At 37.0% G+C, this 24,811-nt stretch overlaps 1 protein-coding gene across 5 annotated transcripts in view; it reads left to right on the top strand.

Moving 5' to 3' along the window:
• Nucleotides 1-24,811, top strand: part of rap1gapb (RAP1 GTPase activating protein b) — a 144,105-nt gene that overhangs the window by 70,212 nt on the left and 49,082 nt on the right. Inside the window, exon 1 of one of the 5 annotated variants that reach the window (XM_049479187.1) lies at nucleotides 17,882-18,083. The exons of the other annotated variants lie outside the window; for them this stretch is intronic. Coding sequence (XP_049335144.1) covers nucleotides 18,004-18,083 — 80 coding nt within the window. The 5' untranslated portion in view covers nucleotides 17,882-18,003. Of the gene's footprint in view, nucleotides 1-17,881; nucleotides 18,084-24,811 lie in introns of those variants that run through there. 5 annotated transcript variants of the gene reach the window in all.

The following is a 24,811-nucleotide window of genomic DNA, read 5'->3' as shown; positions in this document are numbered from 1 at the left end:
TTAATAGTAAAATATGAACACGACTGTCTTTATTGTTGGATGAATTATATTTTTTTCAATTATGCATGAAAACATTTAGCATAAGAATTTAGTATCAGAACACAGTTTACACCAGTTTAATAAGGTTAATGCTAAAATGCTTCTATCAATCTATAGCACACCAGTCAATCAGTGTGCCAGTCGTCATTCCCTTTAAGAGGCAGGTGTGCTCTGACTTTGGCGCGTTCATATCGTAACAGCGTGGTGCTTTTGTGTGTCTCAGCAGAGGATACTGACCTGCTCGTTTACGCTGTGAAGTGAACCAGTAGATCATTTAAGAGAACAGTAATGTTATTTTAATTTAATTTTTGTTCTGTTTATTGTTGAGTTAAAAGTTGGGTTTGCAGCTCTGGGTACACCTATAGGAATGGACTCTGATGATTGACTGTTGTCTAGGTTCATTTCAGTCAGAGGAGCTCCAAAATAACAACACGGCAAACAATTTACCTACACACACCTCACCTCCAGACCACCATGTCCATTAGTGTAGATTTATTCTAATGCTATCCTTTTCATCTCTTACTGTATAGTTTTGCTGCCCTCTCTGTTAGAGTTTAGATTCTCTGCCCAAGCCTGACCCGATGTCCTACCTAATCGCGTCAACTTTGTTACTGCAATTCACCACTTTCCTCAGGTCGGGTGCAGACCCGAGATTTCCCACCACTTTCCTCAGGCTCAAGAACATGGTCTGTGATGTAGGCGTCTGTCTGTTTCATATGCTATTTTTATTTTATGTAAGGCTATGGCATGACTATCACAATATATCAAACTAACTAATTAAATTGTGTTCTAAAAAAAGCTGCACAAGTTGTGTTATAATCACGCAGCTCTGGCCTGTGCAGTGTGCACTGCGCACACGTTACACCCCTCCACTTTTCCGCATTGTTGTCATGTGGGTCAGCCAGACCTCTGCGTGTTCCAGTTTTCTCCAGTATCCAAGAGTCTTTTAAAGCTGTAAGAAACAGTATGCGCCACACTATTATCTGTAAAAAAGACTTATACTTTTAAAAGTATAAGTTACACGTAACATGTCACACACTTGATCAATACACAAACCTTATAATCCAGTAAGTAATAAGGTAATAATGAAGTATTGTTTTGTTTTCATCTGATCTGTTAAAACATGTTTAATCTCTTAATCATTCTTATAGCATTTGTAATAACTGTATTATCTTTTAAAAATGTCCTAAAAAATAGCCCAATTAACTCACTAAACTGCACAATACCAGACCATTTCAAATGATGCAAAAATGATCCTGACTCATTGCAGCAACTGTTAAATCATCAGTGAGACTGAAGCATGCTAATATAGTATTTTACACTGCTAATGTTTCTGGATGTGTCACAGTGAAAGCAGAGTCTAGTCATGATTGAACACTATTATTATCCTCCGGTTCTTTGTCTCCAATACACCTTTCAGGCCATGTGTAAAGAATTAAGACTGAACATTTTCTCTATTGAAAAAAGCGGAACACGGCAGCACTGACAGAATTAGCATTGTTGGAAGCTACAATTGCAATTACAATCTGGTGATTAGCGCTGTTTGGATCGATCTTACTCATCAGGCTGCCATTCTGTCTAAGCCATAATTTACCTCCACTGTCCTCCGAATCATAGCCCCTCAGTTTGTCCTCGGCGTCATCCTCCAAAGACTGATTGATTAGCTCTGTCTTGATTGAGCAGATCTGAGAGGAGCTCCGGAGGCATTTGTTGACATTCCCTGACTTCCATTGCTCTTGTCTTGTCCACTACACTCTTCTTCAGCTGTCACTCCAGCTTCTGAAGGCTGGTGACACTTTTGTCTCGGAGTAAATAGGAGAACATGTCGAAAAATATCCTGAAGTATGAAACACCCTTTCATTTGATGTGCCCTGGTGCACATCAGGACATTGACCAGCAGTATTTCTGAGCTTTAGTCAGTGTGCAGTGACCTGTTCTAAATAAAATATACATTAATTTGATTAAACTGGGGATGAACAAAATGTTTGGCAACCAAAAATATTATGTTCAGTGGAAATGATTCAACTTTTTCACTTATTTGGCTGAACAGTGATTCATTTATACAGAATAATGACTCATGCTGCAGTGTTTTCTCTATGATCTCTTTGAGTAAGATGAAAATAGAGCCAAAAAGACAAAGTTAGCTTAAAGTTAAAAACAGAGAGGAGTGTTCCCTATATCCATACAGCAGTGTGAATACTCAGCTCAAACATAGCGCTTTTCCAATGTTGTGGAACCGGCACTGTTCTGGTTCATGAAACTAGGTTTAAACCGTTTACCATGTTTCCACCAAAAAAAGGAGGTTCTGGAACCAGGAATGTTGATTTGCAGCAGAAACCAAAGAAAACGAGGTTCTTCAGGGCGAACCGTGTTCATCGCTGCTGTGCAACGCCCTCTGTTGATGACGTATGATGTGACGTTTTGACGGTTTCACTAAAACTTGCTGAAAAGCCCCATGGTTCTTATAAGTCCGAAGAGTTCTTTTGGTGGAAAAGCTTTAACAGAGGCTTTGCTCTATCATCAACTCAGTGAGTAATCCAGCTCCAAAAAAACTGTTAGCTAGCATCCCAACCAAACTGCTCTAGCCCAGCTAAGGCTGGCCACTGCGCCAGTTACCATAAGAACAGCTAAGGCCAGCTACTGTGTCTGTTAGCATTGTGGTTGTTTAAAAATTAAAAGCACAGGGTTTGTAATTTCGACTTCATGTGCTTTGTTGTAATACCTGCTGGGATGTTTAAAATGTTCCGTGTTGAAAGCATATTGTTAAATTGTAGTTTTTTAATTGCTTTTTTTTTCCAAAACAAAATTGCATTTAGGATCTTTACTTATTGCAATTGTGAAAATAAGGCAAAATAAACAAAAAATTGTGAAAAATGTGATGTTCAGCACATGATCGGTATTCGATATTCGGCTTTCAGACAAATGTTTCATTTCGTCCGCTTTTGGTTTCATATCGCATCATCAATAGCTTCTGTGATTTATTGTTAAAAGTACTTTTATATAACCAGTTAAAAGTCATTTTATTTAAAAAAGCATTTAAAAAATTTTCATCAAGAGCAAACTTAATTAAAAAGTCCACACCATTAAACATTCATTATATTTTGTTTGTATATGTTTGCTTACACATCATTTCTAACATAATGCTACTATATTGATTAATAGACTAGAAATAGCGATTCTACAAAATAGATAGATAGATAGATAGATAGATAGATAGATAGATAGATAGATAGATAGATAGAAAGATAGATAGATAGATAGATAGATAGATAGATAGATAGATAGATAGATAGATAGATACTTTATTGATCCCCCGAGGGGAAATTCCAGAAAAATAAGATGCACACTAGATGTGTGTAGAAGCACAGAGACGATAAATAAACGAACAAAAAAACACACAAAGAAAAAATGACTTATTTTACACTCACTACAGTATATATTTAACAATTCATTGGCCATATTGTTGAAAATTGTTAAAAATTGTTAGGTTAGATTGAGCCTGCTTCCCTACTTCCTAAATTTCAGTTTATCTCTTATGTGCAGCTTTTAAAATAAAGGAAAGATTTGGAGTTTTTAAGGTAGGAAATTGGAATTCAGACGGGTGAGTGACTGACAGTTTTGGACAGAGGCGTCAGTAAATGTTGTCCCATGTGTCCCATTCCTAAATATGTTTGTTCTCTTTGAAAGCACCGCTGTGTGACTGGAATACGAATGTGCAGCGACCGTGGGTGAGTTTTGAGGCCAGTGAAAACAGAAGAGAGCTTCAGACAGTGAAATTGTGATGTCAGTCTTGGAGAGATTGTTAAAGCTGTGTGGAATAGATGATGTATTGTTTCTGCTGTATGAATGCAAATGCACCAGAGCAAACTTAAAGTTAAACCTACTTGGTAGGCTTTAAACTGCTAATTATACAGTTGGCTGGTGCTGCATGGATCCCACAATCCATGTTTCAGACTACAACAGCACTGAACAGCTGGAATGATTAGTTCAGGTGATTTGTAGACATTGTCTGGTGGGTTCTGGACAAAACATCTGCTTTGGAGTGGTGAAAGTGAAGCAAGTGAAACGAGTAAAGAACATAGCCCAGCTGGCTTCACAACTCTTGGTTCTGCTTATATATTACGAATTCCAGTCATGTAGACAGGAAAATAAATCTCTGCCTAAGGGCTTCCTAGTATACTGCTCTATAACCAAGCAGAGAGGATTTAATTTGAATTAATTATTTTTCTCTTTTTGCACACATTAACCCTTTCAGTCAGGTCAAAGAGCCCTAAAGATCGCTTGTTGTTTCCAGGCTCTTTACAGGACTGAGCAATGTCAAAACAAGAAAAACAGAAAATACAGCAGCAGCAGACACAAACATAGGAATATAAATACAGAGGGTCATAAGAGCCATGGAGGATGGTTTATATGCTCAAACATATCATCAAATAAGCACACAAAATATTACATCAGTGTTAGCAAGGCCAGACTCAACATTGCAGTTAAATACCAAAATCCCAGGCTGTCCTTTAAAAACATAAAAAAAATTCTGAAAATCTAAAAACTTCCTTTTTCAACAAAAGAGAGAATATGATGATATGCTGCTGTATGAAGACTCTGTATATATTGCAATATATTGCAGATATTTCATTAATAGGCTACATTTTGGGGACGTTTTGTCCATTGATTTTTGCAGTGTTAGCCATATCCAGTTATCATACAATATCAGGTATACCAGCACCAGGAGAGAGACATGTTGATATTGGTTAAACAGTTTAAACAGTTTATTGGCAAAGAGGGCAAACATATAAGGATAGTCTAAGGCAGGCAGGGTCAGTAACAATAAGGCAGCATAAACAAACAACATACCAGGAGTGAGGAGAAAGCAGGGAGTAAGGCAGAAAGAGAATAAGCAAAAGAGCAGTTAAAATAATAAGCTAGGTTAGCAACAGAAAACAAGCAATAAACTGGGTAAAACAAAAAGAAGAAATGGTAATACAAAAACAGGTCGGAAAACGATAAGACAATAAACAAAGAGAAATGCATTGTAGAAAAGCTAGGGAAAATAGATTCAATACTCAGCAACTAAGAGCAGAAACAAAGGGGTTTCTATACTCCAAAGTCCAGGTGCAGCAATCAGTAGCTGGGTGAATCAGAGCGCTGTAGTGTCACGTCATCCAATAAGTCATTGTAGTCCTGAAAGCGAGAATGCCGGGAAATGGAGTTTCTGAGTTCAGCCAGACTGACAGCGTATATATATATACAGTACACACTTTCTCATTTAATGCGTTTTCTTTATTTTGATGACTATTTACATTGTAGATTCTCACTGAAGGCATCAGAACTATGAATGAACATGTGGAGTTTTATGTACTATTATTATTATTATTATTATTATCATCAGATTAGAATCGTTATACTGCTAATACATATTGTACTCTTTATTACCAGCTTATTGCAGTGATCTGTGCTCTTTGAAAGATAAATGAGAAAAGTATGAAACCAATAACTCTTTAATTCAGTGTTTCTGTGATGCGTTTTTAAAATAAAATGTTATTGTCTGTAAATGTCTGTAGTGTTGATTCTGTCTTTTAATGACCATCACACTTTTTTTGCAGGGTTTAGCTTTTTTTTACACCAAAATCACAAATATAGTCAATAAATTCTGAACATGTTACAGCCAAACGCATCATGAGACTGCAGTGGTTAAGACTGAAACCCCTTTTCATTCACTGCATCGGATTAGCCACACTAGGATAATACTAATTTCTGCCAGGGTTGCCAACTCTCACACATTATTAACAAGACTCACGCAATCGACTGTAATCTCACGCAACACTTGCCATTTGTCACACATTTTTAATGACCCCTTTTCCCCTAAAACAACCTCTACATGAGTACTGCTGAGGATTTCACAGATTAAACACACTCTGGACCATCTGAAGGAATTACGTAAAGCAGAACAGCCTCTCTCTCGCCCAAAACCATCACTGTACAGCTCTACAACTCTAGGACTGTACAGTCTGTTAGCTCAGCTAAATGCCAAGCTTATTCTAGTGAGAACAGAATACGATCCAGATCACCCTCAGATAACCTCTTTAAAGGAGAACTCTGGTGTAAAATTGACTTTTGGTGTAATAAAATATGATAAAAAGTACTTACATTTGTTGAATAGCCCACCTCCACTCTCCTACAGCTTCCTGAGATACAGTACTTTTGTGCTTTTTACCCAGCACTCTGTACAATGGCCATATCGGGGCATATTTTGCCCAGATAAAACGTTTTTACACCGTTATCCAGGCTCAAAGTAGCTTCACACCTCCTTGGTAGAATCCAGAGAGCCCTGACATTTAAATCGAGGCATTAATAACTTAAAAAGTGCACAAGAAGCTTATTAAAAACCACTGTTTACATCCTATAACACTAGCTTCAGCTCCAGGAGCTGCCATCATGCCATGCCATGTACTGATAATAACATAGATATGTAAACATAGACGCCAAGAGGCAGGCTATGTGGAGACTATGTATATATGTCTGTCATTATCAGTACAGTGATGGCGGCTCCCGGTACGGCCGTTGTAAAGAGCGCTGAGCAAAAAGCACAAAATCACTGTATCTCAGGAAGCTGTACTCTGAAAAAAAATTATGAGTAAAATGTACTTAAAAAAAGTTTTGCAACTTTCTGCATTTGCTAAGTTTAATTTCAGATAAATTTAAGTAACTTCAACTCGGTTTCAAGACTTAAATGTTACATAGAGTAAATAAATGACTTCAACTTCAGTCAATCCTTTCTTTTAGTAAACTTTACTTAATTTAATTTTGCTGAATCAATCCTTTCTTTTCTGCATACAGAAACATTAGTTACATTAGTTAATGTATACAATATTACTTAAATAATTTATGATACATAATATATTATAATTCCTGAAATTAAATATTTTTAGTTAAAACACACATATTACACATGGATGCCATGTAATACATTCTTTTTAGTATACTATGTGTTGAGACAGTGAGACTTGGTCTGTTTACAAAATAAATCTATGAATCATAATATATTTTGTATCATAAATTATTTGAGTAATATTGTCTAAATTAAGGAATTGTGATTAGGTAATATTGTATGCAGAAATTAAGTAAATGTTACTAAAAGAAAGGATTAATTCAGCTAAAATAAATTAAATATTTACTCTATGTAACATGTTTCAAGTCTTGAAAGAGAGTTAAAGTTACTTAAATTTATCTGAAATTAAATTTACTTAAAAAAAAGCAAATGCAGAACGTTGCAAAACTTTTTTCAAGTAAATTTTACTCATTATTTTTCAGTGTAGGAGAGCGGAGGTGGGCTAGTACTTTTTATCCCCTTTTTATGCACCCAAAGTCAATTTTACACCGAAGTTCTCCTTTAAACATCTATGAGAAAAAATCTGTGTCCAACATCAGTCATTATTATCACAACATCACTATTCCACTCTATCCTACCAGATCAACATCCCTGCCTAATTTAGACCATGCAAGAAGCTGAATTCTATAGTACTCGTGAACAGTAAATTAGACTTGCTCGTCTCACTCTGCAGGGCTGCTTTGTGTTTCCTCTGAATATATGGATACTACAGGAACAGTAGCTTGGATGAAGCTGGGCAGTATGTAAATATTCTGTCACACCAAACTGAAATGAGTTGATATATGTGCATATCTAGTCTCCCTGTGTGTCTGTGTGTGTGTGTGTGGGGGGGGGGGTATACATTCTCTGTGAGCTAACTCATGAATCCTGTGTGACACTGTTATGTAGTGATATGTATGTATGGCTGTCGTATGTTCCCAGTTAAGATATGAGAACAAATCTGACACAGAATGTCTTCTTATGGTAATAAGATGCTGTATTTTAAAAAGACGTGCATGTGTGACACAGACCAGGCTGCACCATAAAAATAAAACAGTGTATCCACGTGTAACAAATCATGCTAGGGATGGAAATCATGTAGCAACAAAGAAGTTCGGTTGAATCAGTAACTGCTGAGTGATTATAAGCCCACCCAGGGGACAGGTGTCCCATACAGAAATGCAATATATGACATGTATGTGGTGCTTCCTTATATGTCTCCCTATAAGGAGATATATAATTATCACATACATACCTCCTCTGGATATATGTAGATAAGCACACAAACACATATAAATCTCTGGGAAAAAATAAGAGAGCACTTAAAAATTATGAGTTTCTTTGATTTTACCAAATTAAAAACCTCTAGAATGTAATCAGGAGGAAGATGGATGATAACCAACCATCAAAACCAAACTGAACTGCTTAATTATTTGCACTAGGAGTGGCATAAAGTTATTCAAAATCAGTGTGTAAGACTGGTGGAGGAGAACATGCCAAAAACAGGGTTATTCCACCAAATATTGATTTCTGAACGCTTACAACTATATGAATATGAACTTGTATTATTTGAGGTATAGAAAGTTCTTCATCTTTTTGTAATTTTAGCCATTTTTCATTTTCTGCCAAAAAGTGCTCTAAATAGAAAAAATCAGAGAAACTGAAACTGAAGTCGTCTTACAGATTTCTTTTGTTTTTGCATTTTTGTCATACTTACATACTTTTTCAGATTATCAAAAAAAAAACTTAATATCAGACAAATATAACCTGAGTAAATCTAAAAATAACTTTTTAAATGATGATTTCATTTATTAAGGGAACTATTCAAACCACTCCAGCCCTTTGGAAATCTGAGTTCAATTTCACTACAAACCACAACCAGGCCTGATCCCTGCCAGACCTGTAGAATCATAAAATCACTTAAATGTAACCTGGCTGATAACATAAAGCGGCTAAAAGATCTCAAAGAGCAATACATTATGCCCGGATCTGAAGAAAAAAAAAAGTTAAGAAAAAAGTAATTTATCATCTATCAGTTTGGAAAAGGTTGCAAAGTCATTTCTAAAGCTTTAGGACTCCAGTGGATCACAGTGAGAGCTATTATTCACTAATGGAGAAAACATGGAACACTGGTGAACCTTCCCAGGAGTGGCCAGCCAAGCAAAATTATTCCAAAAGGGCATGGACAACTCATCCAGAAGGTCACAAAAGAACCCTGAACAACATTTAAAGAACTGCAGGTCTCATTTGCCTCAGTTAAGATCAGTGTTAATGATTCAATAATAAAAAAGTCACTGGTCGAAAATAGCATCCATGGAAGGCCAAAAAGAACACAATGGCCCGTCTCACATTTGCTAAAATACGTCTTGATGATTCCCCAGACTTCAGGTAAATATTCTTTGGACTGATGTGACAATAAATAAGTGCAATACTATCCAAACAGCTAGAACTCTCCAATAGGAATACATATAAATTTCTCTTTTTACTTTAACTATTGTACCTCATCTTACTCATACTGCACCTGAGCCTGAGCCTAAAAGTGTTTCACAGTAGTGTACAACCCTGTATTAGCATAATGACAATACAATTGAATGAAATAGAATTAAATTGATATTAAGCATTATGTCCTAATGTTAATCTTTATTCTAAAAGCCAGACGGTTCTCTCTTGGGCTTTAAGCCACAGATGGCTGTAATGTTGCTGGCATTCAAAATCAGAAATCAGCTAAAGGACACAATGTTTTTTTAAGGCCGGATGGAACAGTTGGAATGCCAGCACGGATTTTTATGTTATGAAGGCATGAGAATGATGATGGTAGGACGTGTTTGGGGACGCTGGTAGACAGAAGATGCCGGGTGCTCTGTACCTCAGGCTACGTCTCTGTAGCTCCATATGCTGCCTTGTATAACTCTCATATGACCGTCTACAGTAAGTACATTCTGCTTCTTTTCCCAGAAGGCACTGTGCACAAAGAGTTCACCCACATGCTCCTGGACTTTCTGTATTTTCTGCTGTGTGAAATAAGGTTTCAGAACATTTTGCTTTTAGTCTGAATAGCCAGAAACATTAGAGAAGTCATGAGAGGGCTCAGAATGCAATGAGTTATAGGGTAAATGGCAATAAAATGTACTTGATGAATGAATCTTATTGTTTTGTTTGCAGTGTAAGAGCAATGGAGCTTGACATAAAATGAACTGTACTTCTCTCTTGCAGGTTTAAGTTTATTAGTGTGATTGCAGTAGGTTATTAAAGTTATTGCATTGCTTTTAATAACATATGCAGATGCAATAAACAGACTTTATTATAAAAGGGGTTAAAACAAAGAGTAGTCAGAGCAAGCAGGTTCAACACCGGTAGTCAACAGTTGTAACCGAGTTTAACAGAGGTTAAACATATCAAAAACAAGAAACAATCCAGGGGTTAAAACACGGCAAGGCAATATCAGAGGCAAGGCAAGAATTAGGGTAAAAAGTACAAACAAAAGGTCAGTAAACGAGAAAGAGAGAGACAACACAGGTAAGGGTAATGCTTTGCAAATTGTACAAACCAGACAATACTCAGCGAGCTGTGTGTGGAGAGAGGGTGTATATATACTGGTGTGAACAGGTGAACTCAATATTCTGGTGATTGACTTCCTGGTAGTGCAGTGTCATTTGACTGTATGAGGGAGTAATGTCAGTGTTAGGTGCATTCTGGGTATCGTAGTCCAGAGACTGACGATCGCAGGTAGAGCTGAGTGTGGGAGAGACAGGAGTGCCTTTGGTGCCAGCTGTGACATTAGCTATACTGTTAATCAATTTATTGTACTCTGTATTACATTACTTTACTGTTATAGGTTTTTTTAAGAATTATTTTATCTCCAGAATCTTTATCCCACAGTTTTAAAAAACATTGACTTTGTTTCAAGTCCAAATTGTTTGAGTTGATTGTGTGATTTGGATCTTTTTGATCAGATTTTTTGAATTTTTGTATAAGCAGATTTTTTACACAATAAAAACATAATGGTGTGCACCAATGGGTGCCCATCTACTATACCTCTGCACAACTGATACACACTTTTTTCCCCCAAAATCAATGTTACTTTAGTTAGGTCCACACTCATTTATGTGTCATTTTATTTTTATCCCTCTTTACTCTCTTTAACTCTCATTCGTTTGCATACACACCCAAGCCATAGAGTTTCTCCTTCTATTTTGTTTCTTCCCTGTTCCTGCCATTCACTCCTATTCATTTATTTTCACACCAAAGTCCTAGAGATTCATTTGAAGCACTGCCACCTAGGGCTGCATTTAATAATTATTTTGGTCGTCAACTAATCTGATGATAATTTTTTCGATCAGTCGATTAGTCAACGATTATTTCTGCCATATCCTCCATCTCTAAAAACCATAGAAACAGCTGAACATGAGATTTAAAAGGGCTTTAAATGTCTTGATGTTGTTTAAACGTGAAAATAACTGTTATTCAGTGATTTAAAAAAAAAAAAGTTGTGTTTGGGCACTTTTGGAGTGTAAACTGTGTGAGTGAGCCATTTACTCATATCCCATTGCACTTCTGTCCCCAGCTCTTTGTGTAATGCAGTACTGTTACAAATGAAAGATTAGTCGAAAACTGAGATTTGTGGAAGACAAATAAAAAAAAAAAAATCAACATTATTGATTATATCGACAAATCGCTGCAGCCGTACTGCCACCAAACTGCTTGTACTATTTCAGGGCAGATCCTCAGCCTCGAATGCACAGCCATACTGACCTGCACTCATCTGTTTGTCATTTTTTTATCCCTTGTTCCATCCATTTATCACACACAAACCCTTTTTTCTACATTTCTCTTCAGTACTGTCTGTGTATGAAGGAGCATATTGTCTCTGTCCAATGAAAACTGTGTATGTCCAAAACAGCAATGGAAGTCAAGCAAAGCAAAAAAAAAAAGTATATTTCAGATAATTTTGGAGAAATTTAAACTTTTGGTTTATATATCGAGAAATGTTGACAGAGTTAAATACAGTTTGTGTTCAAATGAAGTAGTAAAATAAAAATCTATGGAGCTACTTTTCTTAATTGGACAGGGACGATATGGACCAAACATCTTGGCAAAACGTTTACACATTTGCATTTCACTATTTAGTCATATGTTTTTGGATCCCAACCAGGACAAATGCTTGTGGAAAGAGTGCTGCTGTTAGCCAAGCATATTTGCATTACACCGATTAGCCAAATGTTGATGGACTCCAACCAAGCCAAAAGCCTGTGGACACAGTTTACCACTGCTAAGCTACAATCACAGAAACTGCACTCTCTAGTTCAGGATTGAAGTCTGGATCCGTTGCAGTGTTAAAAAGTGTGCTTGAAGTGCAGCTTCAGTTCATTACTGGTAGTAAAGTGGTTGCTGTTATTGGACCCACATGGCCTTGTTAACTGATTACTGTTGGGTCAGTCTTCATCAGTTTCATGCTGATTCTAAAAAGTACAGACTGAGTTCATTATGTAATCAGTGTTATTCTCCCCCTGAGGTCCCTTTACCTGGCACCTGGTGTGTGTGTGTGTGTGTGGTGAGGCAGCTGGCAGATAGGGAGAAACTAACTAATCAGACCACTGAGCAAAGCACAATTTAATATCCTATTATCTCTGTAATAGTGATGAGCTGATCTGCTGATTCGTTTTTTATACACAACTGCCAATGCTGACACAGATGTTTATATTTATATTGCTGGTATTGAACAGATCATTGAATAAGAGATCACTTAGAAATTATGAGTTTCTTTGATTTTACAAATGTACCAAAAACCTCTGGAATATAATCAAGAGGAAGATGGATAATAACAAGCCATCAAACCAAGTAGAACTGCTTGATTTCTTTGCACCAGGTGTGGTTATCATAAAGTTATCCAAAAGCAGTGTGTAAGACTGGTGGAGGAGAGCATGCGAAGTTGCATGAAAACTGTTAGAATAACATGTTGTAAAAACCAGGGTTATTCCACCACATATTGATTTCTGAACTCTTTCTGAAACTTTATGAATATGAACTTGTGTTCTTTGCATTATTTGAGGTTTGAAAGCTCTGCATCTTTTTTGTTACTTCAGACATTTCTTATTTTCTGCAAATAAATGCTCTAAATGACAATATTTTTATTTGGAATTTGGGAGAAATGTTGTCTGTGGTTTAGAGAATAAAACAACATTGTTCATTTTACTCAAAAATATACCTATAAATAGCAAACTCAGAGAAACTGATTCAGAAACTGAAATGTTCTCTTCATTTTTTCCACAGAAATGTATTTATGAAAGATTTTGGCCAGGGTTCTAAAGTCTAATTTTCCACTACACATATTGACTGGTCATTGAGTATACTAAAAGTGAGATACTCCTCTGTAATTCCCTTATCATTTGGGTTGCTTGCTGGAAGTTTATCAAATGTCTGGAGTGAGATTCTGAGACAAGGTGGTGTTTATCTATCTGGTAGCTGCCATTATTCAAGGTAGTCTTCCATATGAGCCTTGAACTGAATTGATTGAATACCATTGTCAAATTGTACAATGCAACTGTTCCACTTCCACCTCTCAACATGCTGTTTTTCACATTTTACATTTTATTATTTCCATATATTGCCAATCAAACAACTAGCTAAAGTTACTTGCTCACTCAGTTCCAGACTAAAGTTGCTGCAGGTTATTGGTAAGACATTGAATGGAACAGATGGAACTTTCCATCTGATGTTAAGTGAGTTGCAGACCATACTGAATTCAAATCTAATGTAGAATCAGACTAGACCCGTCTCTACTTTGGAAGCTGGTCTGTAAGTGCATCATAAGTAGAGAGATTTAGTATGTGTGTAATTGTGTGATTTAAGTTTTGTAAAGTCAGTTCTAAAACCAAAAAAGTTTTTAATGAGGTGACTCTTTACAGACCACAGTATAAATGGGAGTTCTTGTAATGCTAATCATGGTGTCCATTCAAGGATAAAGTCCTGCCCTTCAGCAAAAAGGGCCAATCAGCTTGTTGATTTTGCTGAAAACAGAGTAGGGTCAGTGTGCAGGTGGGGAGCCACCTCTTGCTGTGGAGATCTGCGCAGTTGCAGTAGCTAAAAGTCATAAGCTGTTTTTTGTGCATTTTCGATTTAGATACTACACACTGTTCATTAGTTATTTTTTTGTATCAGATTTTATCAGTGAAAAATATTAAAATATGTTAATGAAATGGTAATTAGACCTTTGGTTGCCAATATTTTGTTATTTCTTTATTCAAACAGATGGAAGGCTGGTCAGGCATGACTGTAAATAACTGCCCAGATGCACTGGACTATAAGAACTTTATCTAAGCTCAGATGGTCAGAAACTTGTTTAGTATTTGCTGGGTTCTCTTTTTTTGTCAGGGAATAACTGTCATGATTTCTGAGAAATTAGTTCCTGAAACAAAAAGTGAAAACCAGAAACAAGCTGTATTTCTCTAGAAACAAAAAGTGAGGAACCTAAAGTCTTTTCAGGCCTTCAGAGAAAGCCTAGTTATATCTGGGAATAAATCTGTAGTTATTAGTCCATTTCACTTCAGCAGAATTGTGTTAGGTGTGTTGTGTTCTCTGCTTGTATTGAATTACTACAGAACATTATCCAATCAGGGTATTTTCTTTGTGATATCTGGGTAGATACTGCTCAACAAGTTATCCTATTGGATAGAACATTAGGAAATATTCAGATTAACTACCTGCATAATTGTGAAAGTCAACTAACTAATTGTGTTCACATCGGTTCAGTCAGTGGAATCAGTTTCATGAAAAAAAACAAGGTAAAATATAGGTAAATATATTTGAAACACTAATAAAAATATATAAGCTATAAATATTTAATTTAGAAAGATTTAAAACTGTTGAAGCACAGTGCTGCTGTGCAGTGTGCTTTTACATATTCCATCACTGTTAAGGGTTAATAATGTTTATAAGCCCAATAGCTTATTATTCTTGTCTAACCATGTATATAAACATCATAAATTAAACATATTATAAATGTTTTCTAATCATGAAAATGCACACCAAGTCTGTCTGTGCTGCACCAGTGAGATTAAGAGAAAAACAGCATAGCTAGCTAAAAAAAGGTCACACACGCTAATATTTTATTGGATCGCCTTTAGCTTTGATTGCAGCACACATTCACTCTGGCTTTGTTTAAATAAGCTTCTGCAATGTCACAAGATTTATTTCAATCCAGTGTTGCATTAATTTTTCACCAAGATCTTGCAGCAGCATTGATGATGGTAGAGATTCTCAATGAGGTTAATGTCTGGACTCTGTGGTGAACTCTCTCAATCCATGTGTGAAAATGATGATCTCATGCTCCCTGAATCACTCTTTCACTATTCCAGCCCCATGAATCCTGGCAATGTTATTTTGGAATATGGCCGTGCCATCAGGGAAGATAAAATCCATTGATACAATAATCTGGTCTATATTCAGTATATTCAGGTAGTCAGCTGACCTCATTCTTTTAGCACATACTGTTGCTGAACCTAGACCTGACCAACCCCACATCATTTGCTTAGTTAAATCCAGGTGGCAATTTAATAGACAATTTCAAATGGAACATTTAAACAAATTGCATTTAAGTCTTTTTATATAAATTGACTATACTATGTCTATACTAAGACATAGACACCCTGTCAGTCAGCCAATCAGTCAGCAGGAGAAAGTAAAACCAGTGAAGCATGGTCCAACTTGCTCAAGATTACACCTTCAGGTCTGTTCTTTTGCTCTACCGAAACTAAACACTCAGTCTAGACGACTGAATCCCTAATAGATGTGTGAAATTCGGTGGTGGTGGTGTTTTGTTTTTCTCTTTGGAGTTGAAATTTAACAACAGCTTAATTCTTATGAAACCACAGCTTCCTGAGAGCTTGAAGATATCACATTACTGAGGTGAACCCTTCCTTCTCGAAACCATAGTCATTACTTTCTTATAAAGAGATGAGCAGAATGTCAATGTTAAGCATAGTGGAAGTGAGTAAACAGAGCCCAATCTTATGATAAATGAAGCCTTCAAATTGCTTTTCGCTGTTTTCTTTAAGGGGAGTTACTGCATCATTAACTTCCTCGATTGCTGTTGACGGAGTGGCTGGGGAGAGAGAGATTCTGAGAAAAAACCTGAAAGTGGTGTTAATGTGTGTGTATTTGTAATTTGTGTGTTTGTGAGGGGGTGTCTTTGCCCTTGTCAGAGGAGCTCAAATCCTCATACTTGCTGGGGTTTCACCTTTTTACAAAAAAAAGGAGCAGACTTAAATATTAAAATGTGTTCTTCATTAGTAGAATTAGTAGTATAAGTTTTTTTTATCAGCACTGTAGTAATTATTCATATTGTGGCCTGAGTCAGTGCTCAGCATGTCCCCTTTCACCAATTGGTATGTGCACGCCAGTATTTGCATGCCAGTAAGGTTAATGAGAACATTTCTCTCCTTCAACTAGCACAGCTTCAAGTTCCTGGCTAATTAGAGTGAATGTTATAAAAAAATGCTTATATATTGGGTAGGGCTGCCACGATTAGTCGACTAGTCACGATTATGTCGACTATTAAAATAGTCGACGACTAATTTAATAGTCGATTAGTCGTTTTTTATTTTTTCTTTGTTTTTCTCTCCAAACTGCTGCGACTGCCTTTCTGTCCTGGACGCACATGCGCAGTAGTGGAAACCGGGGTAGGTAGTGGACGACATCTCAGGACATTATACAGACAGGCTCTGGTTTCATGGCTACCCCGCTACAGAACTCAAAAGTGTGGGATCACCAAGAAAATAAAAGTGAAACGCGTGCAATGCAATATCTGCAATGAAGAACTTGCCTTCCTCGGCAGCACAACCGCGATGCACGAGCACCTGAAAAGGAGGCATGTTGTGGCTGATTAAATGACGAAGAAGCTAAATTGCTATTTAGCTGCTAAAATTAGCGTAAACAGAGCGTTAACTTAGTACTTAACTTACTCATCTTGATAGCTTTAAAACAGAGGTCACTAATAGGCGGACCGCGATCCGGATCCGGACCCAGACGTTGTCACAAATGCTGTCCCAAACCGATAAACTACAGAGAAGGATTTCATTCTGACAGTGGGTTCTGTTTTCAGTGCTTTTCGGTGCAGTAAACTCACAGATCAGTCATGTGTGGTGTAAAATCACCAAACGCTCTCCTCTGCCAATCAGATCTGTGCAGACCGCTGCCCTGTGCACGGTAATGTACACAATATCTGGACAGAGAGGCATTTTTTATTAATATACTTTTTTTTCATAATAGTTCAAACAACCTCACGGTTGAGATGTTTCATAAATGCCAGTGCCTTATCCTTATTTTACACAGTTGTTTACACTTTATGCTAAACAGTAAAATAATTGTCTGTTACAACAAGCTGCATATTTCATTAAAGGTTTAATGAACTATGATTTTAATTGTTTTTATTTTTAGTTAGCATATAGCTGAAATCTAATGTTGGTTGTATAATAGCAGCTGCATTCTATTGTGATAAACTGTGTTTTATATTCAATTAACGTATGATCCGATTAGTCGACTAATCATAAAAAATAATCGGTGATTAGTCGACTATAAAAATAATCGTTTGTGGCAGCCCTAATATTGGGGAAAGAAGGCCAGATTGACTGGTTCAGAATGAACTGTGGACTCATACATTCAATCATGATTTATTATTAATACAGTGTGAGTGATGGATGTGCTGTATTTAACTTAAAGATGAAATCTGATTCAGTTCCATTCTCTCTGTACACGTGAACGAAGGAGACGACATTGTCTTACCCTGTCTTTCTTTGTGTCAGTTATTTCAGCCCTCAGGGTAGGGTTGTGTTTGTCCACCTGAGACCAGCTCCAGACCTGCCTGCCCCAGGTAATATCATGACTGTTAGGAAGAAAAAAAACTCACAAACAGGTTTGACTTCCCTGTCACGTTCTGCTGAGTGAAATAGCTGGCAAACAATCAGGCAGAAACTTCAGTGTGCTGTCGTCCTCACTGAGGCGTGGAGAGAGAACCCCAGAGGAGCTGTTTTACACTCAGCACAGTCCTAGACGTGTCTGTTGGCTGTGTCTCTTTGGCCTGTGTGGAGCAGCAGTTTGGAAATATGATGGGGACCAAAAGGACTGGAGGTGCTAGGAGGTTAAGTCTACCAGGAACGGTGCTGCTGAAGGTTCATCATGTGTGGTAAGTAAGGTTGAGCCATATCGTATCGTACGCAGTAATATCATCCAAATTTATGAATATTGTGAATGATATTATACCCTGAAATATCGTGCCATATTACCCACCCCTAATTATCACATCAGGGTACTACTTTTTTGCTGTTTTTGTAAAAGAAAAAATGCACACCGTTCTCATTTCCCATTATATACTGTATATCTTCTATAGACAGATTATATCTGTTCAGTATCATTTATTTTACTTTAATCCAGGATATATGGAGATATTTGGAGTGCATTATAATTAGTATCATGACATTCTGGATCAGAAACTACTCTTTTAATGATATTTACTGTATGTATGATCATTACATTACTTGTGTTCTGCTTGTTCTAGAAAGGAGTCATTGTGACGTGAAACATGCGTAGAGGTGCTGATATGGGAGCTGGCTGTTTTCCCTTTGGAGTTGTTGTGATAGTAGTGGGCTGGTCTAGAAAATGTCTAGGGCAGAATTTGGTTCCCATTCCAGCTGGTTTTTTGTGCACAACAACCATTATTGGTCAAATTTTACCACTTTTACCATTGACACTATTGTTAGTCCTACATTACACACAGAACAATACAGCATAATAAAGTTTCAAGGAATTTTATGGAATAATTTATACAGCTTCAGGAAGATTTTTGCTGTTTTAAGAAAAAAAAAAATCACACTGTTCTCATTTACCATTATATATCTACTAGAGACAGATTACATCTGTCCAGTATCATTTATTTAACTATAGTCCTGGATGTATGGAGATATTTGGAGTGCTTTATTAGTATCATGACATTCTGAATTAATGACTTCTGTTAAGAATCTGATCAAATTCTTGTATTTTTAAATATCTCAGTTAGGGGTGTGCCATATTATATCATATGCACTAATAAAATGTATTTATTTTTTGTTGCAGTAGTGCATTCTTGAAATATATATTTTTTTTTAATTCAGTGTTTTATCATATCATGTTTAATCAGTGTTTTACCTAGAGTATCGTTATCTCGAAAATACCATAAAATATTTTGATAATATTTTAGGGCCATATCGCCCACCCCTAGTGGTAAGGCCTGAGTAGATAACCTAGGTTGTCAAAATGTAAAAAATTTAGTAGGATCTTATTTGAGGCCAAGCTAAAAATATTGCACATGTTAATTTTCATGCATTAGTTGAACAGGGTCTACCGAGACGTAATCAGCACAGCTGCAAACAATAAGAAAGACATTAGTTTTTTCATTTGTTTGCAAAATGGAAATCGTACAAAAAAAAGCAGGTCAGCCACATGCATAGAGACTGTTTAATTCAGGGGTTCTCAACTGGTCTCAGCCCAGGACCCACATTTTTTATCACGGTCATTAGGTCATGACTCACTTTTATTGAATAGAAACTAAACAAATGTATTTGTATAAAATAGCCTTCAAAAAACCCATTTAAACATACATATGCAGGCAAAGTGAATTTAAGAGTTGTTTTTTTTTTCTGAGCCGGAATATGACAACTACATGTATAAAAGTTACTACACTAAAATTAAATACCAAAACTGCTCTAAATTTATAAGGCCACAAAATTAAATATTTCATTTCTCTTCATATCTCTGCATTCAGAGTAGATTATTAAGAAACTCTCTGTTTTTTCCATTAAAAAAGATGGGTATAAAATGTGAAGAGCATTAATTATTTTTAATTTTGACATTTTTTTAAAATGCATTTATTTTTTATGTGTCTGTGACCCACTTTTGGGTCCCAATCCACCAGTTTAAAGTCCTTTTTTTAAGAGTGCAGAAAAAGTGATATGCTCAGAAACCACTCTTTTAATGATATTTACTGTATGATCCTTACAGCACTTGGTACTTGTGTTCTGCTTGTTCTAGAAGCGAGATGTTGTGACGTGAAACATGCGTAGGGGTGCTGATATGGGAGCTGGCTGTTTTCCCTTTGGAGTTGTTGTGATAGTAGTGGGCTGGTCTAGAAAAAACGTCCAGGGCAGAAATTGGCTTCCAGTCCAGCTGGTTTTGTGTTCACTAAAACCATTATGTGTCAAATTTTACCATCTTTACCAATCCTGCTTTTGTTAGTCAGTCCTACATTTCACACAGAAAAATACAACATAATATAGTTTTAAAGAATTTTATTGAATAATTTAATTTATAGACCTTCAGGAAGATTTATCAGACTCTGAAGTAGTGGTGCACTGTTTTACGGTTCAGATACACCTGCACAAATATGAACTTCATACATGAGTCAGAATGAAAGGTTTTAAGATTACCCTCTAAACACCAGTGAGGCTATTTGGAGACCAGCCCTGTGGTCTGGGCTTAAAAATCCATAAAAATAGAAACCAATTTAAAAACAGAACCTTTAGTCTCAATAAGCACAGGTAAGCTTGGAGTAGAAAAGCCTGCAGAATGTCATTAAATGTCATTAAAATAACACCTATCCAACTGTTAATCACAGGGGAGGAGCGGTCATGCTCTGGGCTTGTGAACAGCAATCTGCAGATAGAAATCAAAGAGCTGGACAGCAAGACATCACAAGAATATCAAAGAACTGGAGGCCTTTTGTAAGAAAGAATGGACCAAAATCCCCAAAATTAGATACTTAGTGCATTACAAAAGCGTTTTCAAGCTGTGATATTAACTAAAGGGGATGTAATTAAAAAAGTGTTCATGCAGGGTGCTCAGATTTTAGCTTAGATGTTTAACTTTTGGCCTTTTAGAAATCAGGTCAATGGGAATTTTGACGTATATGCCAATGTATATGGAAATATATTTATATTGCACAGCTGTAAACATATCAGTAGTAGTAATAGTAATATATGGTTCACATTTATTGAAGTGGGAATTAGTTTTTTTTTTATTCCATTTTCTCCCCAATTTACAAGGCCAATTACCCAACCCACTCATTAGGACTCCCCTTATCACTAGAGACGCCCCAACACACCAGGAGGGTGAAGACTAACACATGCCTCCTCCGATACATGTGAAGTCAGACTCCGCCTCTTTTCCAACTGCGGTTGATGTAACATTGCAGAGTAGCATCACAGCGCGCTTGAAGGAAAGCGCTGTGATACATCAGCTCACAGACTGAGCGGCATCACACTGTGTTGCCATCTACCCACCCAGAGAGAGCAAGGCCAATCATGCTCTCTCAGGACTCATAACCAGGATTCGAACAAGCAATTTCCTGATCATAGTGACAGCACTAGGCCCACTGAACTACTCAGAGCCGCAGTGGGAATTCCTGATAGTTATGGGACACGTGGCCACAGTACACTAGAAACACCATATATGATGACCTACCTGATGTTTTAGAGATGTTCTGACCCAGACATCTAGCCATCACAGTTTAGTCATTGTCAATCTGGTTCAAATCCTCAAGCTTGGCTGTTTTTCTTCATTTTAACACATCAGCTTAAGAACTGATTGTTTACTTGCTGCCAAATACAGTATATCCTTGACTCCACTCCTTGACTAGCACTAGTGGTGCTACTGCTATTGCTGATTGATGTGTAAATGTATGCATTTAGCTAAAATCAATTTACTGCAGGTTTATCAGGCATACAGATAGCGCCTGGATACGGTGTACGCAAACTGTGCATCAGTTTGGTTGGAGGAACTGAGAAGTTGTATTGTGTATAATTACAGACCACATAGTGCTTTCAGTCTTGGTTTGCTTTGTTGTAATTGGATCAAAAAAGTTACTTGTGCAGAAAATTCCTCATAATTATGAGAGCCAGGGAGTGAAGAGTAAAGATTCAGTGTCATAAAACAGCAGAACCCGTAATAATTGACTTAAAATAACTAAATAATAAATTAATAACAAAAATCTGTTATTGGAGATGGACTTCTCAAACCCTTATTTTAATTTTTCTTGTGCTTTTTTGTAGTAGGTTAAATTGACACGCAGCCCCATCTCACACACCTACTCAATGCCTCATCACTCTTGCTCGTCTCCCTCAGCTTTTAAAATTCATATCTAACAGATGTCAAGTGCTGAACTGTGTTATTCTGTATTCTTTTTCAAATTTCACATGCTAGGTCACCCTGACACATTTCAGCTTGGAATCATTCATTAGGCTTTTTAAGAGGTCTGTATTATGGATCTGTTCCTCAGCTATTTAATGAAATATGTTTTGTATGGGGCAGGGCAATATGGTAAAAGTATTATGATATAATAAATAAAGTAAGATATATACTGTCCTATATTGTATGTTTTTGATTTGATACGAGCATTTGTCATGATACAGTTCTAACAATAATATTTTAAAATATTGTTTATCACCCAACTCTTACTATGCAGCATCATACTGTAAACTGATTCAGATTTGTGTTGTTGCTCCACTGACTGTAGTAAAGAGAATGGTGTTTTTTGTGATTGCCTCTCTGGGATGGAATACTCCTGCTGCACTATGTTACTTTGGTGAAGCTCAAAGCTGTGTACCATTGTCAGTGAGGTAGAGCTCTTTATGATAGTGGTGTAAACATAAAATTCACAAGTGTAATTACAACTGTATGTGGTGTTAATAAGCAAAAAAAAATACTATTTTTATATTTTTATATTCTTCTTTGAATAAGATTTTAAAGTAGCGTAGATGTGTTGGACCGATTCTCGCAAACTCCAAACAATCAAGATACACAGAAACTGAGCAGCAAGTATTGCTTGTTTTAAATCATTTTAATCATTTACTAATACATTTCCATTTTGGCTTTTAATCCATGCATTCATGTTGATGTTGGTCGAAATGTTAACATGTTGGACTGCTTTTCTAGTAAATACTGTAATTAGCTTAAGTACCTACAGTGGTGCAGTAAATTCTAAAGAATACAAGAACCATTTTGTAGGTTTCAGTAATGCTGTTTGGCTTATTAAAGTGGGTGGAGGTTTGTTTGGGATTTTGAGCTTGTGTTCTTACAGCCGCAGGTTTACTGAGGCACTTTGGACTTGTGAGAACGCTCTGGATCCTTCCTGAAGTAGATTAGAGGACAGAGTATCTGTCTAATTGTAGTGCTTTTAAAAGTACTCAGGCTTAAATTACTCTTAGACACACACACACACACACACACCTCCCCATGCAACATTACCCTGGGAGGAGGCACATGCTAAATAGTGCTCACTTAGGCAGGGTTAACTGTGCCACTAGTGACCAAAAAGAGGACGAGCAAAAAAGGAAGAATGCATGAGTCACAGAGTCCTTAACAGATAAAATGCAATGATAATGAGACAGTTTACAAAGAGGAGAAGGAGAAAGAGAGAGAGAGAAAGAGAGAGAGAGAATCCTATCATTTGTTTGGCTTCTTGCAGTAGATTTGCTGATTGCAGATTGCTAGACAAAGATTTGATACACTGATTCCCCGCTCATCTTTGGAGTAAGTTATCTCTCTCTCTCTCTCTCTCTCTCTCTCTACCTTTTCACTATTACTTACTGTGTCACTCTGCTCTCACTCCCTCTCTTTGGTCTCTCTTGTTCTCACTCTCCATTGCTCCCTTTAGTCTCTCTCTACTCTTTTTCTGTGTTCTCTCTCTCTCTCCACTCTCTGTTCTCTTTTGTGCGCTCTCTCTCCCTCTCTCTGCTCTCACTCTATTCTTTCTTCTATCTTCTCTCCTGTGTTCTCTTTCTCTCTCTGCTCTCACTCTGTTCTTTCTGCTATCTTCTCTCCCTGTGTTCTCTCTCTTTGCTCTCACTCTGTTCTTTCTGCTATCTTATCTCCCTTTGTTCTCTCTCTCTACTCTCACTCTGTTCTTTCTGCTATCTTATCTCCCTGTGTTCTCTCTCTCTCTCTGCTCTCACTCAGTTCTTTCTGCTATCTTCTCTCCCTGTGTTCTCTCTCTTTGCTCTCACTCTGTTCTTTCTGCTATCTTCTCTCCCTGTGTTCTCTCTCTCTCTCTCTCTCTCTCTCTCTCTCTCTCTCTCTCTCGCCCCCTCCTGTCTCTGATAAGATCATTGGGTAGTGCTGAGCTTTACCAGTGGTTGGTGTGTGTTGTTAGTCGAGTCTGGAGTCAGACAGACAGCAGTGTTGCAGTACTTAAGAACAGTGAGACAGGTGAGTGTGTGTACTGTGCTGCATGTGCCTAGCATGGAATTTGAATGGAAAGATAACTAGTTTTGATTAATGTGTGCTGCTGTGCATGTGTTTCGCTTACTTGTGCTTGTGCTTCTTTATTATACTGCAATTTTTAATCACAAATACACAAAACATGTTACATGTTACCTTCAGGAAGATTTATCAGACTCTGAAGTAGTGGTGCACTGTTTTACGGTTCAGATACACCTGCACAAATATGAACTTCATACATGAGTCAGAATGAAAGGTTTTAAGATTACCCTCTAAACACCAGTGAGGCTATTTGGAGACCAGCCCTGTGGTCTGGGCTTAAAAATCCATAAAAATAGAAACCAATTTAAAAACAGAACCTTTAGCCTCAATAAGCACAGGTAAGCTTGGAGTAGAAAAGCCTGCAGAATGTCATTAAATGTCATTAAAATAACACCTATCCAACTGTTAATCACAGGGGAGGAGCGGTCATGCTCTGGGCTTGTGAACAGCAATCTGCAGATAGAAATCAAAGAGCTGGACAGCAAGACATCACAAGAATATCAAAGAACTGGAGGCCTTTTGTAAGAAAGAATGGACCAAAATCCCCAAAATTAGATACTTAGTGCATTACAAAAGCGTTTTCAAGCTGTGATATTAACTAAAGGGGATGTAATTAAAAAAGTG

The sequence above is a fragment of the Astyanax mexicanus genome, chromosome 5 (genome assembly GCF_023375975.1).
Source record: "Astyanax mexicanus isolate ESR-SI-001 chromosome 5, AstMex3_surface, whole genome shotgun sequence".
Lineage (NCBI taxonomy): Eukaryota > Metazoa > Chordata > Actinopteri > Characiformes > Acestrorhamphidae > Astyanax > Astyanax mexicanus.
Note: the sequence above shows the minus strand (reverse complement) of the source record. Positions and strands in the feature narration are given on the sequence as shown.